Genomic DNA, 16,436 nt, shown 5'->3' on the forward strand with positions numbered 1-16,436 from the left:
TCATTTTGTAGTACATTCTTGATTTTATTTCAGTGAATACTTTTTTCATTTGTTTTTTTTTTTTTTTTTTTTTTTCAGGCTTGGTGTTTTAGGGAAGTAAATCTGAGTCACAACAGTTGGGACTTCAACAAAGTCTAGTTAATTTTTTAGAACCGTGGGGAGTTATGAGGAGTTTGAGGTCACAGATAGTTAACATTTAATGTCTGCTTTGGTTTCTGTGTCTTCTAGTGTCAGACCAGATTAGCCATAGCATTAGACTAACTCTTTTCACCCCCACAATTGCCATCTGGGGGAAAGGGATTTTTTTTTTTTTTTTAGCAATGTACCTTTGTGCTCCTAGAAAAAGTTTCAAGAAGTATAAAATTGAATACGTAGATATATTTAAATGTTAAACATTTATGTTTGTGGCAAAATAGTCACGTTTTTAGATTAGAGTAAGGTACACAGTGGTAAACCAAATTTAAATAACAACATGACCATTCTTATAACTGTTTGCCGTTCTTGAAGAGAATTTATGAAAGCTCTAATTACTTTGCCCTACATGGAGAGAATTAAGTGATGAATAGAGTATTACATTTAATATGGATATAGATAATTTTTCTGTAGCCATTATTATAAATCCTAATTTTCAGATTGGTTTGGCATAATATAGATTATTTTCTGCCACTAACTAGAAAGTAAAAATTCTAAAAGTCAGAAAATCCTATCCTAGGTTCTGAAAAACAACAAGGATATTTTTGAGTTGACTGTGATTTTTGATTTGGAAATCAACTTCGTAAACAATTGAGACTTACTATACAAGGGTATGAGAATCCTGTCTCATTCTTCTGCAGTATAATTTGCTACATATTGAGAATTCTTCATAATGAATAGTTTTCAGAAGCCTTCTTATCTTAGACGTAGCTTCATTTTTTGGACACGCTGAAGAATCGAGGTCTGATATAATCCTTATACATAGAATAGAGAACACCTAGAAACAAAAAAATATATATCAATATGGTACCTGTGGAAAATGAAGGTTGAATTTCTTCCACTTGTATTTTTCCAAAACTGTCCCTCAACTTAGAAACAAACAAATGCCTTCCATCTTATTAACTTTTGGCTTGGATCATATAAATGGCTCCAGACAAACCAACCAATCCCAAAACGTTAGACCCCTTTAAGATCCATATAAATAAAAAAAAAAATAAATTAAAAAAAAAGATCCATATAAATCTCAATCCAAATTTATAATGTCACTATGCCACCCTAGAATTCGAATTTTAAAATATTGGTGCAAAAGTAAGGAGAGTGGGGAGATTTGGCTAGATAATAACATAGAAATAATAGACATCTCAACCTAGCACACCTCTCTTCAGGGCCTCCTTGTGTTTAGTGTCTTGAGAGAAAAGAAGGTAAAGGGACAGAATCCTTGCTTCTAGAGGTTTGCAGTCTAGTGGGTGAATTAGGTAGGAGTTTAGGCTGAGAGATTATGACAGAGGTCTTGCAGAAGGGTAAGTAGTCAAGGGAAATAGCCTGAGAGGTAGAGTTATTTCATTGTGTTGCAGGAACGTCAGCAAGTGTTCGTATCCACAGCAAGTTAAGGAGTCTGCTCACCACCTGCCCCGTCCACATCAGTTATCAAGACACCAGCTATCTAGTACATTGTCTAACCTAAATCCTTTACTTCCTTTCCTTCTGCCTTTTTTTTTTTTCCCTGACGCTGTTTGTTCGTGTTTTCAGAGAGCGCACAGAGAAAAAAGGATGGGTGAGGTTGTTCTCGGGGTACCCTGTAGCTGGCTGAGGCAGCTGTCTGCACAGTTTCCTAACACAATAGTAGTAGAACCATCACAGATGTATAAAATCCAAGGCAAAAACATGTTTACTGGATGCACTGTGGTATCTATGGAGACATTCTCAGATGCAGAGAGAACTGTAGAACTCATTTCCCTGTACTTATTAGACACAGGTAATGCTTACCTGTTGCCTGCCTCTTAAACGTTGGTATTTCCTGGAGTTCTGATCTCAACTCTTTTCTCACCTCATTCACACCTGTGAATGCTTCACTGGTAAGCAAGTTAGAACTCTCTTTTTAATGTGAGACCTGTATATTCATTACACCATATGTCAAATTTCCACATACATAGGTAGGTGGCTGCCAAACTTTTAAATTATACATAAATAAGTTGAGCATGCCCCTCAAAGTGTTCATTTATCTATAAACAATATAAATGTACTATGGCTAGTCTATATATGAGTAAAGCTTTTTTTTTTTTTTAAAGATTTTATTTATTTATTTGACAGAGAGAGATCACAAGCAGGCAGAGAGGCAGGCAGAGAGAGAGGAGGAAGCAGGCTCCCTGCAGAGCAGAGAGCCCCACGCGGGGCTCAATCCCAGGACCCTGAGATCATGACCTGAGCTGAAGGCAGTGGCCTAACCCACTGAGCCACCCAGGCGCCCCAGCTTTTTTGTTTTTAAGATAAAAATATTTTCTTCCAAGGCACCTGGGTGGCTCAGCAGGTTAAAGCCTCTGCCTTCGGCTGCGGTCATGATCTCAGGGTCCTGGGATGGAGCTCCGCATAGGGCTCTCTGCTCAGCGGGGAGCCTGCTTACCCCCCTCTCTCTGCCTGCCTCTCTGCCTACTTGTGATCTCTGTCAAATAAATAAATAAAATCTTTAAAAAATATATTTTCTTCCCTCATACCCATGGATCTTCTTATACATTTCCTAAGGTCAGAGTACTCTAATTTGGAGACATCTGCCATAGGCATCTCAGTCAGTATGATATAAAATTAAGAGTTCAGGCCCCAGAGTAGATAAGCCAGGCGATTGTTAGCAAAAATTTTTTTCTCTCTAAGACTCCATTTCCTTATCTGGAAATGGGATTATTAATAAATAAAGACTTTGGTCTTTGTTTGGAGTTCCTGCAATAGAGTTTCTAAAATGCTTGGAAGTTCACAGATAGAGAGGGGCGCCGGGGTGGCTCAGTTGGCTGAGCATCTGTGTTTGGCTCGGGTCATGATCCCAGAGTGCTGGGATCAAGCCCTACCTCGGGCTCCCTGCTCACGGGAAGCCTGCTTCTCCCTCTCCCTCTGCCTGCTAATTCCCCTGCTTGTGTGTGTGCTCTCTCTCTTTCTCTCACTCTCTCTGTCAAATAAATAAATAAAATCTTTTAAAAAATTTTCCAGATAGAGGAGTATCTTTGTTACTCATGGGCCCCTTGGATTATACCTGAATTTATGTTTTGTTTTGTTTTGTTTTTTAAAGATTTTATTTATTTATTTGACAGAGAGAAATCACAAGTAGGCAGAGAGGCAGACAGACAGAGAGGAGGAAGCAGGCTCCCTGCTGAGCAGAAAGCCCGATGCGGGGCTCGAACCCAGGACCTGGGATCATGACCTGAGCTGAAGGCAGCGGCTTAACCCACTGAGCCACCCAGGCGCCCCATACCTGAATTTATGTTAATGGGGTCACCCACGGTGGGCTCTCAGGATCCTACTTCAGGATGTGGCTAGTCATGCCAGAAGACCAACCATAGGATTAGAGGGTTCTTTGCCCTCCAGGGAGGGGAGTAGGGCTAGAGGTTGAGTTCTGGCATGGGGCCAGTGATTCAGTCAATCATGCCTACATAATGAAGCCACAATAAAAACTCTGGATGCTGAAGCTCAATAGAGTTTCTCCGGTGGTGGACACACTGATGTGCTGGAAGGGTGACATGCCCTGATTCCATAGGGAAAGGGTAGAAAGCTTTGAGTCTGGGACCCTCCCAGACCTTACCCTACGTGTCTCAATTTGCCTGGTCTTGATTTAGACACTTCATAATAAAACTTTAGTCAGTATAGAGCTTTCCTGAATTCTTAGGTTGTTTTAGTGAAATATCAAACCTGAGGGAGTTTTGGGAACCCCTGAATTCATAGCCAGTTAGTTAGAAGTTGCAGGTGGCCTGGGCACTCCCTAGAGCCTGGTCTCTGCAGTAACAGCAGTCTCTGGGAAGCTAAGGCGTGCTGTGGGGCAGTTGGCAGCGGTACAGGTGCACCCGGTGGTGTGAAGGAGGTGTTTATTAAGATTAAATCCCTGTGGTGTACACCTAACAACACTGCGTGTTAACTATACTGGAATGAAAATAAAAGCTTAATGAAGTTTACCTACAAAAAAAGATTGAGATAGTGATATAGAAAGAATGGTTGCACAGCATAAACACTCACTAACTATTAGCAATTACTGTTTTGTCCAATATGCACTTATCCTCCCACCAAACCTGTTCTTTTTCATTCTTTATACTAGTGAAGGCACACCTTTATCTGGCTGCCCAAACCAGAAGCCTGGGAATCATCCTTGACTTCCTCCTTCCTTTCTTCCTTCCTCCTTCCTTCCTCCTTCCTTCCTTCTCCCAATCACTTAGTTGCTGAGTCCTGAACGTTTCTAGAATCCACCTCCTCTCGATTTTCACTATTCCTGCTTTAGTTCAGACCTAGTTCATCATCTAATTGACTTCTTCTCTGCCTTTGTTCTCACCTCTGCTTTACAAATCCTCTGTAATCATTTTCCTTTTCCTCATAGTGAAATAGAATACGCATGGAAAATGGTAGACACAATCTAAATGACCAGATTAACAGACAGTTGCAGAGGGAATTACCTGGAATTGCAGGTCAAGAAATAGAATATGGGAAGCATCCTGGGAGCCCCCCAGCTTTCCCTCTCTGACCATACCTCCTCCTTTCCATAATAACCACTGTTCTGTCTTTTCTTAGGGTGACCCTCTGTTCAAACGGTTTCACATTGCCTGCGTTTGGGCAGGCATCTTTCTCAGTTGCTATCCTGACTACTATACTCCCCTGTTTAAACCTTCCACTGACTCGTGTCCTCCAGTTATCACCTCAGCTTGCAACTGTAGACATTGATTGGGGATTTGTTTTCTATCAGTTTTGCTGGGCTGTAATTGCTTTCTGTCCCTGCATATTTCTGGGTTAGCTTGGCTCATAAGAGACATTTTGCTTGAAGTTTGAAGGTGAAAGTCGAAGCTGCAGCTGCTGTGTTCTTCTTACACTTGGAAGGCTTGGTGCAGGGAGCCAGGTGCTGCTGCATCTTGTGCCTGTTGCTGTTCACCTGCTGGCTCACCTTGCCATTGTTGGACAACAGTCAGACCCACAGATCCTTCAGCAACTTCTGGATCTCCTCCTCTTAGCTTCTTCGACTCCTATGCCAGTGGATGAGCTCCATGATAGAGGGTCCAGCTTCTCCTACAGGTCACACCATGATCAAAGCTGGAGTCAGTAAGAGACTGACCTAAGTTTCTCTTTGTGGGTTCCAGCTCTTCCTTGAAGATCACAGTTAATTTTTCCTTCTCAACTGCTGCCTTGTTAACTTTAGGTCCCAGCCTTAGGAACATAAGCACCAGTCCAAATGGACTGTTTAATCAGCTCTCAAAATTGGTTAGGGTCGGGGTGCCTGGGTGGCTCAGTGGGTTAAGCCTCTGCCTTCGGCTCAGGTCATGATCTCGGGGTTCTGGGATCGAGCCCCGCATCGGGCTCTCTGCTCGGCAGGGAGCCTGCTTCCTCCTCTCTCTCTCTGCCTGCCTTTCTGCCTACTTGTGATCTCTGTCTGTCAAATAAATAAAAACTTAAAAAAAAATTGGTTAGGGTCATATTTCTATTAAAAAATCCCTTTTTATATATCACTACTGGTAGTTTTACTTCTCTGATCCTGACTGGTACAGAGTTTGGTACAGAAGCTTCCAGAGGAGCATAACCATGAGGGTAGGTTCTCTGAATTGGTTCTGGGTCATCTGGAATTGGTTCTGTGATCTGATTAGATTTAAAGATATTAATGACCTTTTTTTTTCCCCAGTAGTAAAGAGGATGCTAGCAGTCTATGGCATGCAGTAGTAAAACATCTTTTTAGATTGTCACCTATAGAAAACCTTAATTAGGTATCTATAGAAAACGGGCTTTGGGTGATCAGGTATTTACTATAAGAGGACATTTAGTGGAGATAAGGAGAATAATTAGGCTGGTTTCTTCTAAGTGTGCTGGAGAACTTGGGAACACAAAATGAGGGACTCAGGGCTTTCAATTCCTTAATCCAGGTACTTTGAGGGACCTGAAAGCCTTATGACTTTCCTGAAAGAAACTCAGCTCCCGTAGCAATGAGGCTGATATTTTTGAAAAACATACACAGGAACTAATCCTGTTGGTGACTAATCATAACAATAATAAAATTCCCAGCCTCACAGAATCTCTTATGTCAAAGTTAGGGCATTGCTTTGGGAAGAGTGGGATTAGGAAAATTGAAAATTAGGATAATTTTCAATTAATAGGATAGGATAATTAATTCAATTAATAGGATAATTAGGATAAATAGGAAAATTGAAAATTAGGATGGGACTTATGGGCAGGTTTCTGTGAAATGGGGTCCTTGAACCCCTGTATCTGACTGAGACTCCTTTGTACTCCTTCCTGCGAATGACTAAAACTTGGACTGAAAGGTAATCTCCACTAAATGAAGTTGGAATGCAGAGCTTTCTTGGTTTACGTCCAGGGTACAGCAGGGATTCTGCATTGGCAGTCATTCTTCTTTACGGGGGCAGTTTCGTTCCCCAGGGAAATTTGGCAATGTCTGTAGGCATTTTGGGTTGTCACACTCGAGGTTGGTGGGTGCTGTTTGCCTGATAGTTGCTGGGGATGCTGCTAAACATCCTGTAATGTGCAAGACAGCCCCCCACAACAAAGAATATTCAGTCAAAATGTCAGTAGTGCTGAGATTAAGAAACTCCACCATTAAGGAAGGTATCCAAAGGCTTAGGGAGATTGGAATGTTAAAGTGGACTTACCCTCCTCCCTCACCCCCTAAATATATCTATTTCCTTCACCAAGGCTATGTGAAATACACTTGTGAAGGGAGTCTCTGGCATCCTTGGAGAGTTCTGTGGTGACTGTCTTCTGTAAGCCAGAAATGACAGTGGGAATTGCTAGGCTCCCTGAATTCAGTGGAGATGATGGGATCCTGAGTGGCAGGGTCACGTGGCATCATTTAACCAACAGAGACAAGGAGAGCATGATGTATTATAATGGGCAGCAAAGACCAAACAGTAATAAGCATAGTCTAAGCCACAAAGCTCTTTGGCATTGGCTAACTGATTATGGTATCCCTAGACATAAGAGTGGTGGGCAGTGTATACGCAGAAAATCTCCAAGTTTGGTGAGCAGAAGTCTCACTTAAATCATCATTGTAGACAGCCATGGCCCCTTGACCAATTCCCAGACTGAATCACTTTACGGACCCAGAGTCCCTTGAATAAAGGAGAGGTCAGTTCTCCTTAAGAAAAGATCCTGTTATAGAGCCAAAAATATAAATATTGTAAATACTCCATCTAGTCTTTCCTAAAGGGATCCGTGACCGTTCACCAAGGTGCCTATGCACGAGGAAGGGCAAATAATCACATTTGTGGGAGATTATTAAGTATTGGCTTTGAATTGATACTGATGCTTTGAGAATTAGGGTGCCCTACCAGCCAAGCTAGAAGTTTCTGGAGGTCAGATGGTCAGTTGACCTGGTGGGTCCCTGAATTATTTCCCCAGTTCTGGAATGTGTAACCCAGCAACTGTCAGAATCCTCACATCGGTTCCCTGACCGGTGGTGTAAAAGCTATTATGGTCGGGAAAGCCAACCGTAAGCCATTCTACTTGCCTCTACCTACCAACAGAGTAAACCAAAGCAAAACTGCATTCCCAGATGGATTATAGAGATTAGCACCATCATCAAGGACTTTAAAGATCCTAGGGTGGTGATTCCTACCACACAGGCATTCAGTTTGCCTCTTTTGCCAGAAGACAGGTGGATCTTGGAGAAAGAGAATGGATTTCTATAAACTTGATTACTCTGACTGCAGCTGCCATTCAGGTGTGGTTTCATTGCTAGAGTGTATTGGTACAAACATATTTACTATTTGGTTTGCAGCTAGTAATCTGGTTGATTGTTTTTTTCCTATATACCTTTTAGTAACTATCAGAAGCAGTGTGCGTTCACTCAGTTTGGCCAAGAGTATACTTTCACTATTCTGTCTCAAGAATCCCTGAAGTCTCCAGCCTATGCCATAATCTGGTCTGCAGGGACCTTGATCATCCCTCCATTCCACAGGACATCACGCTAGTCCATTACATCGATCTGATCTATCAAGGGGAAATTAGGTTACTGCTATAGAATACAAATAGGGTAAGGAGGTGTGTGTCTGGAATGCATATCTTCTGGGGTGTTTTTTAGTACTCCCATGTCCTGTGATTAAAGACAATGGAAAACAATACCCAATATAAGCAGGATGGCTAATGGCCTTCATTTAGGAATGAAGGTATGGGTCACCATACTAGTCAAATAACCTTGAATAGGCAAGGTGCTTACTGAAGGCAAAGGGAGTATAAAATGACTAGAACATGGTTATAACACCAGCCATGACCATCCAACCAGTTGTAGAAACAAAGTCTGACAGCTATGAATATTTCTTCCTTATTTTGATTTGAATACGTTTGTGTATACATTAACGATTTTTTTATTTGCCACTTCCATTTATCTACCATCTAATGTAAGAAGTGCTAATGATAATTATATTTCAGGATTTAGCTTTAGGATATCAAAGGGAAATGGGACTCTGCTCAAAGACAAATACACACCACTCAAAGATGGAGAAAGGGATTTTGTATCCTCTTTTGGGAGAGAATTAGCATGTTTTTGGTTATACATTGAATGGTTGATTTTGCCATTGTCTTTATTTCAAAGTTAAGTGTATTAAAAGAGGTGTATATTGCCTGGGTGGCTCAGTGGGTTAAGCCGCTGCCTTCGGCTCAGGTCATGATCTCAGGGTCCTGGGATCGAGTCCCACATCGGGCTCTCTGCTCAGCAGGAAGCCTGCTTCCCTTTCTCTCTCTCTCTTTGCCTTCCTCTCCGTCTACTTGTGATCTCTCTCTGTCAAATAAATAAATAAAATCTTTAAAAAAAAAAAAAAGAGGTGTATATGGATGCCAGGTTGACAAGAGGTAGACAAGGGTGAATTTGTATTGTGTCAGCTTAGCTAAACTGTAACTACATTTTCCAGAATTCATTTCTTTTTATTCTGTGAGTTATTGCAGAAGGGACATTTTGCATATGATTTAGAAGGCAGAAGTGAAGCAGCAGCCAAATTCATTGTGTGCTTGGAAGGCACTGTTGTAGCATTTCTTTGCTTATCTTCTGGTCCCCTTTGTTAACATGGGGCAACAACTAGGGAGTACAGCTACTATGGCTTCTGCTGAATTTCCTCCTTCACCTTTTCTGACTCCTTGGCCAGGTCCCTGTTTAGTAGCTCCCAGATGAAGGGCATCATTTTGTCCTCTGTCACTGCTGTCATCGAATTTAGAGGCTTAGAGGTGGTAAGAAATCCACAAGGGTTCCAAATAGTCCATCCTGTGTGTTCCCAGCTCATCCTTGCAAGTTCTAGATTTTTTTGCTTCTATCACTTTACATCTTCTTTATCATTCTGTGTGCTTGCCCTGCCCACTTTGGGCCCCAGCTGCTGATACATATGCAAGAGCCTCACAATCACGTAATGTCAAATGCCTATAATAAATGTCTCGTTCTATATTACGACTGGTAGCTCTGCTTCTCTCATCAAACCCTGACTGACTCACTTACCACACGAAGCTACGTCCAGTCCCACTAAGGTGCCATGCTCCTGTGCCTTTGTTTTGTCCTCTGTCTCGAATCCTGGTCTCCTCTCTGCCTACCTAATTCCTCCACGTGCTTGGCTCCTATAGTTTACATCCTGAGAGAAGCCTCCCCGGACTCTCTGCACTAGTTCAAGGCCCCCCTCTGTGCTTATGCTTCCAGAGCAACCTGTGCTATCTGTCATGGTATCTCTGATTTTATACCGCCATCTTCTGTTCTTGGTCGTTCTCCGTAAGGAGCCTGACCACTCTGAAAGTGGGGAGTGAGTCTTATTTCTGTATCTCTGGACTGGCACAGGGCCTTGCACATAGCAAGTGCTCAGTAGCTATTTGCTAATAGCTAAATGATGAAAATGAGCACTATAATTCTGTAGTGAAATTTCTCGTATTTTGTTCAACACCTGCATATCACAGCTCATGGTAATAAGATAACTACCTTGTAACCCCGTACATGCAAAGCCCCGCACTCATCATTCCATAATCCTAGACCCATTCTTAGGCTGACTCTACTCTGCACAGCATGAAGGAGAATTAGGAACATGGTGGCTTGTTCTCATTAATGTACACGAAAAGAAAGATAATTTAGGTCCCAAAGTGGACTTCTTGTGAGAACTATCTGGTTTAGCCATTGATATAACTGGAATTAACCAAATAATTTTACACCTGTTCTTTTGATGTGACTGTGTTTAGTATTGCTTAATTTATAGACTAATTTAAAAAGGTTTACCTATTGCTCAGACTGGGAATAAAAGGAGAACAGATGTTGAGGCTTGTAGGCTCTAAAAATGTATTCTTCCCAGTTAAACTACATTAATAATTATACCTGCTGTTCATGTAGTCTGGGAACTATGACTTAGGTGAGTGATAAAGGCTGGAGTCTAGAACCACTGCTTTATTTGGATTACCTAGGGTATAAACTATTCACTGCTCCTTTCACTATACAAGATACCAGAACCCATAATCTGGTTCTCTACCTTTTTAAAATTAAGCTCTCTACCTTTTAAAAATATTTTAGATATAATTGACCTACATCATAGTAGTTTCAGGTATACAACAATGATTCATTATTTGCATATACTGTAGTGATCACCATAGCAAGTCAGTTAACATCTGTAACCATGCATAGTTACAGAATTGTTTTCTTGTGATGAGAACTTCAAAGATCTACTCTCTTAGCAACTTTCAGATATACCAAACGGTATTATTAACTATAGTCACCATGCTGTACGTTACTTCCTCACATACATTATTTTTTATTTTTATTTATTTCTTATTTTTTTAAAAGATTTTATTTATTTGAGAGAGAAGGAGAAGGAGAACAAGTGGGGGGGAGGAGGGGGAAGGAGCAAAGGGAGAGGGAGAAGTAGGCTCCCACTAAGCAGCGAGTCCCATACAGGGCTTGATCCCAGGATCCTGGGATCATGACCTGAGCCAAAGGCAGACATTTAACTGACTGAGCCACCAACCAGGTACCCCTATTTTTTATTTTTTAAAGGATTTTATTTATTTATTTGAGAGAGAGAGCATATGCAAGAGCAGGGAGGGGGTGAGCGACAAGCAGACACCCCACTGAGTGAGGAGCCCAGTGTGGGGCTGGAGCCCAATGTGGGGCTTGATCCCATGACCCTGAGATCATGTCCTGAGTCGAAATCAAAGAGACAGGATGCTCAACAGATTGAGCCACTTGGGTTCCTAAGGACTTACCTGTTTTATAACTGGAAGTTTATACCTTTTGTCTACTGGTTTTTTTCTTTCAGTGCTTAAAATACCAAGAGACTAAAGCCTCTTACAGGGAATCAACTTCAAGTGAGGTTCACTGTCTTTCTTACCCTTCTTCCTCCATTATATCACCTTGACCCAACATTCATTTTCTAAAATAAATTAAAATATTCTCAAAGACAGCTGAACATAAGACAGAAATTAAGCAGGTTACCTAGAGTCACAGCTCCTACAACAAATCCTTGGGCAGCAACTCTCATGTGAATAAGATGAATGGACATTTTCTGATCTTTTCTGTACTTTAACTTGTAAAGACCATAGGACACCACAGTCATAAAACCTGCTATTCCTGTAAATTAAAAAAAAAAAATAGAGGTTATGTGAATAGTAGGCTAGAATCCCCAAGATTTAGAGAGCTGAATAGAAGAGTGTCTAAAGGGTCAGTACTTGGAAGATAAGCAGGCCAGACACCAAAGAATACTTAAGAGGAACGATGCTGGATTTGATTCACCAGATTTTTTAAAAAAAATAGACCTGTAACACTCATGGATTCAATATTTGCAGTTTTGACTCTTCCCAGAAAAACTTGAATCCTGTAGTGTAGTAATTTCTAATGTTCCTGAGGCATGATTTCCTGTTGTGCATGGCTTTTATTTGGGGCAAGTCACTGAGCCAGTGAGCAAACCAACCAAACCTCCCAACATGCATGCCTTTCGAATGTTTGGCTTTACTCCTCTCTGCTTGTTACCAAATAAGGAGGAAATCTAGTGGTAACAATTTTGATCTTCTGTAAAATGAGATACTTAAATTTTAATGAGATGAAAGGTATGAATATTTGCATAAGAAGTATGTAGCTGCAGAAAGATCTGTGACTCTAGAAAACTCCAGAAGCACACGAGTATTTCCGTATTCCCTGCAAATGTCACGGGGTGAGGATACTGCTGTGACAACCAAGATCCTATATAATTGACTCTAAGACAGAAAACTGATCAACTGAATAGGAAAGATTCCAGAAGGAGATTTAAAACACGGTGAGAACTTAATTCATGACAAATCAAAATAACCAAATAACAGATAAAGGAATAGTTATTTAATAAATACCATTGGTACAATTTTTTTTAGTATGGAGAACTGATTTGAATGTGTATCTCACAGCAGGTCCTACAAAAAAATTCTGCATGAGTTACAATTGAATGTAAAAAACAAAACAAAAATATCAATAAAAGCTAGAGGAAAACAGAATAGCATATTTATAACATCTAAAAGAAGGTAAAGTAGACTTTAGAGAAAATGGGGAGGACAAAATGCTATATTTTGACAGAGGAATAGAGAAGACTTTGCATAATAAAAGTATGGGTCTATTTTTTGGGTTCCTCTTCTATCTTGTTGATCTGTGTATTTATTCCTCCAGCAACACCACACTGTCTTGATTAGGTAGCTATCTAGTACGCCTCAGTATCAGGTACAGTGATTTCTCCCACGTTATCCTTTTTTAAATTTTTTTAAAGGTTGTTTAGCCATTCTAGGACTTCCGCCTTCACATACAAATTTTATTTAAAAAAAATTTTTTTTAATATTTTATTTGTTTATTTAACAGGGAGAGACCACAAGTAGGCAGAGAAACAGGCAGAGGGAGAGGGAGAAGCAGGCTCCCCGTGGAGCAGAGAGCCCGATGTGGGGCTCAATCCCAGGACCCCGGGATCATGACCTGAGCCGAAGGCAGAGGCTCAACCCACTGAGTCACCCAGGCGCCCCCACATATAAATTTTAGAGTAAACTTGTCTTACCTATAAGAAACCTTGCTGGGATTTTGATAGGTATTACACGAAACCTGTAGGTCAATTTGGGGAGAACTGACATACATTCTTTGTATTTAAATTCTTCTTTACTATATATTTAGTCTTGCAGTCCATGGACACAATACTGCATGTAGTCTTCACATTTATTTAGGTCCTTTCTGATTTCTTTCATTAACATTTTGTAATTTTCAGTGTACAGATCGTATACATGTTTTGTTAAGCATGTATCTAAGCTTTGGACTGATTTCATTTTCATTTTCTTTGGAGTGATTATGAATAGTGTAATGTTTTTATTTCAGTTTCCATATGTTTGTTGTTAATATATAGCATGCAATTGGTATTTATGTAGGATAGCAAGTTTTGATTAGTTATGTTGGTACACATGTGTCTCTACGGGTGGGTGAGGATATATTCTTTCAGAATCCATTTAATAGATGGAAGTAAGAGAATAATTGCATTTACATGTATATTTTATAGGCTGATTAGCAAATGAAATAAAAATTAAAATGACAAACAAAAACAGCAAAAAACAATAATAGATACATTGACAAACAGGTACAATGCTGAAAGCTCTGTAAGTTTAGCCCCATCTTAAGAACGCTGGCAATATATAATAAGTGGTATTAAACTGAATGTACTTCCTGCTCTGGAAATTCAAGAAGTTGACACAAAGCTACACTATGTATGAGGAAAAACTGGACAACAGCAAAACTGAATAACAGCAAACTGAAATGACCCAAACAGAGGGACGACTGCCATAGCTGTGACAAAAATTTTAAGTATAGGCAGTGCTAATACACAGAAATGTACACACGAAAATGTTAAGTGAAAGGAACAAAAACAAATGATCAGCACAGAGCTTCAGTATATATGTAATGTATGCAGAGACCTTAACAGTGATCATAAGACAGTTTTAAACAGTACAAATAGATTGTAATGATGGAAGTTGTTTAATAAATAAAAATGTTTTGTAAATTCTCTGAGCAGGACACTATCCTGCAGCAGGAAATACATAGTAGATATTATTAAAATAACCATAGCTAAACTAGTCAACAATATATATTCAAATTTTATCATTTATTTATCTAGCAAAAACTTGATTCTCTTCCCTTATCAAATCAAGGCTCTGTTCTCAGTTAAATTGGTTTTGTTTCCTTCGGAGATGAAAGTCAGAACCTTTACTGTTTTCCATATAGTGTCTCTGTAGTTTGTATATAATTGAATTTAACTGGAAACACTTTTATCTTTCTACTTTAATCACCCTAAATGTCTCTGGAAAAATAATTTAATTTATGATAGGCACAGTGATTAATGTCTCTTCATGATAGTGATCTGTTCAAGTGGCACCTAGTTCTATGAATTGTTTTTCTAGTTAAAAATGCTAGAAAGATGAGTTAATCACTCTAATATTATTTGCTTCCATTTTTTATGGATGCTATTATCAAGTTCTAATCAAATTAAATTCTAAACAACATATTATTATAAAGTAAAATTTTGATTCTTTTTGATATGCAAATAATGACATGAAGTTGCTAGACAAGGAAAACCTAACGACATACCTATTGGGAAGGTTTTAAGGAATTAATCACTTACGTCAGTGTAACTTACATAATGTAAGTCTTATTTAAATAAATTATTTTAATAGTTTCCAGACCAAATGAACACCAGGAAAGAGTCAAGGCTACAGAATATAATAGTGCTTAGGTTAGCTTAAGCATCCAAAAGAAGAAAGAGAAAGCTTAGGTTTTAAAACATAATATTGGTGCTTAGAATTTTTTTTTAAGTCCGGATACATACAGTATTATTCTATTTTTTTTTAATTTTTTTTTTATTTGACAGAGAGAGAGATCACTAGTAGACAGAGAGGCAGGCAGAGAGAGAGAGAGGGAGGGAAGTAGGCTCCCTGCTGAGCAGAGCCCGATGCGGGACTCGATCCCAGGACCCTGAGATCATGATCTGAGCTGAAGGCAGCGGCTTAACCCACTGAGCCATCCAGGCTCCCCAGTATTATTCTAAATGTAAACATACTAAGTCTGTGTTGGGGAAGGATAAAGAGGCTTAGACCAGGTCTAATTATAATAACACTTCTTTAATCTAGAGTTTACTTAACCATCAACCTCAACATCTGGAACACATCAGGAAACCAGCACAAAGGGCCATTGAACGTGAGCATCACAAAGTTCATGCTCTCAAGTGTACAGATAGGTAGGTAGCCTAGGCTTTCATTCAGAGCCTCCTTACTCTGAATTGACACACAATTCCTTTAAACTTGTGTATCTAGCTTCTGATGCCACAGAATACTAGAGGCAGAAGTTTTTTATTGTACTCAATATTATATGGAAGACAAATCTGTAAACAATCGGGTACAAGAACTTAAAGGTTGGAGTTAGAGGACAAAGACCCCTAAACATCTCGGTCACTAAGACTTTCAATATAAGAGGCTGATGCTGCTGATGATCTCGAGTCATCACAGAAGTGTTAAAGCTCATTCAGTGTGGTCCAGTTAGAGTGGCTAGGAATTAGTAATTTGAAATAGACCTCTAATGAAAGGGAGTTAAAGAAATAAAATTACCTGAAAAACTTAAGTAATAGAAAACATTTCATTCCTCAGAGATACTGGATAATGCATTGTTATTACAAACAGTTCTCTAGTATCCAGTCAAGGCTTGTACTTACCTACGGGGACAAAGGGGGAGTCCCTAGATTTCCTGATCAGTCGGGAGAGTTGGCCTTCTTCCTCATCTGCTGACCACTGGTTATCTGCAGACATTTTTCTCTCTAGTAACAGGAGGGGATAAAAGTGGTTGCTGAACATCATTAAAAATCCATTTATCCTCTCCCAGTATATTGTTGATCATGTGTTCCATCTGTCTTCAATTTGCTTGATCCATGCCTGGCTGCTCAGTTGAAATAAACATCATGTTTCCTTCACCCTTTTCATTATGGAATCCTTTCATTTTGTTTGGGGTAAGGGGTAAAAGTAGAGAGAGGTGAGGATAATCAGATTCCATGAATACGGAATAAAGACAGATCATAAATGGGTTATTCAGTCTCCTTTCACTGCTCAGCATTTGAGATCATTGGGAACCTCAATCATTGGGAACTTCTTCCACAAACAGTAAAAGAATACTTTTACAAAATACCATTTTAAAGAACAATGGTAGTGCCAATATAGGCAAAATTACCTCCAAATTTACAGGTGATGGGAGAGTGATCACTGCAATTCTTCAGAATGTGCAGGGCATT

The 16,436-nt window shown here is 39.7% G+C and overlaps 2 protein-coding genes across 2 annotated transcripts in view; one reads left to right on the forward strand and one right to left on the reverse strand.

Annotated features, from left to right (window-relative positions):
- The window catches only part of SLC11A2 (solute carrier family 11 member 2), a 59,854-nt gene that overhangs the window by 43,207 nt on the left and 211 nt on the right, over positions 1-16,436 (forward strand). The gene's annotated exons all lie outside the window — the stretch shown is intronic.
- HIGD1C (HIG1 hypoxia inducible domain family member 1C) lies at positions 906-15,960 on the reverse strand. Its single transcript, XM_047742191.1, has 3 exons — positions 15,867-15,960; positions 11,606-11,740; positions 906-970 (listed from the first exon to the last, which is right to left on the reverse strand). The coding sequence occupies exons 1-3, from the start codon at positions 15,958-15,960 to the stop codon at positions 906-908; spliced, it is 294 nt and encodes a 97-aa protein (XP_047598147.1).

The sequence above is a fragment of the Lutra lutra genome, chromosome 8 (genome assembly GCF_902655055.1).
Source record: "Lutra lutra chromosome 8, mLutLut1.2, whole genome shotgun sequence".
Lineage (NCBI taxonomy): Eukaryota > Metazoa > Chordata > Mammalia > Carnivora > Mustelidae > Lutra > Lutra lutra.

Excerpts from the sequence above, each read along its gene's own strand:
- HIGD1C (XM_047742191.1), bottom strand. The coding sequence starts at position 15,960 with ATGTCTGCAGATAACCAGTGGTCAGCAGATGAGGAAGAAGGCCAACTC. Across the intron at positions 11,741-15,866 it reads CTCCCCCTTTGTCCCCGTAG|GAATAGCAGGTTTTATGACT; the intron begins GTAAGTACAAGC and ends TTTAATTTACAG. Across the intron at positions 971-11,605 it reads TGTAGGAGCTGTGACTCTAG|GTGTTCTCTATTCTATGTAT; the intron begins GTAACCTGCTTA and ends TTTTGTTTCTAG.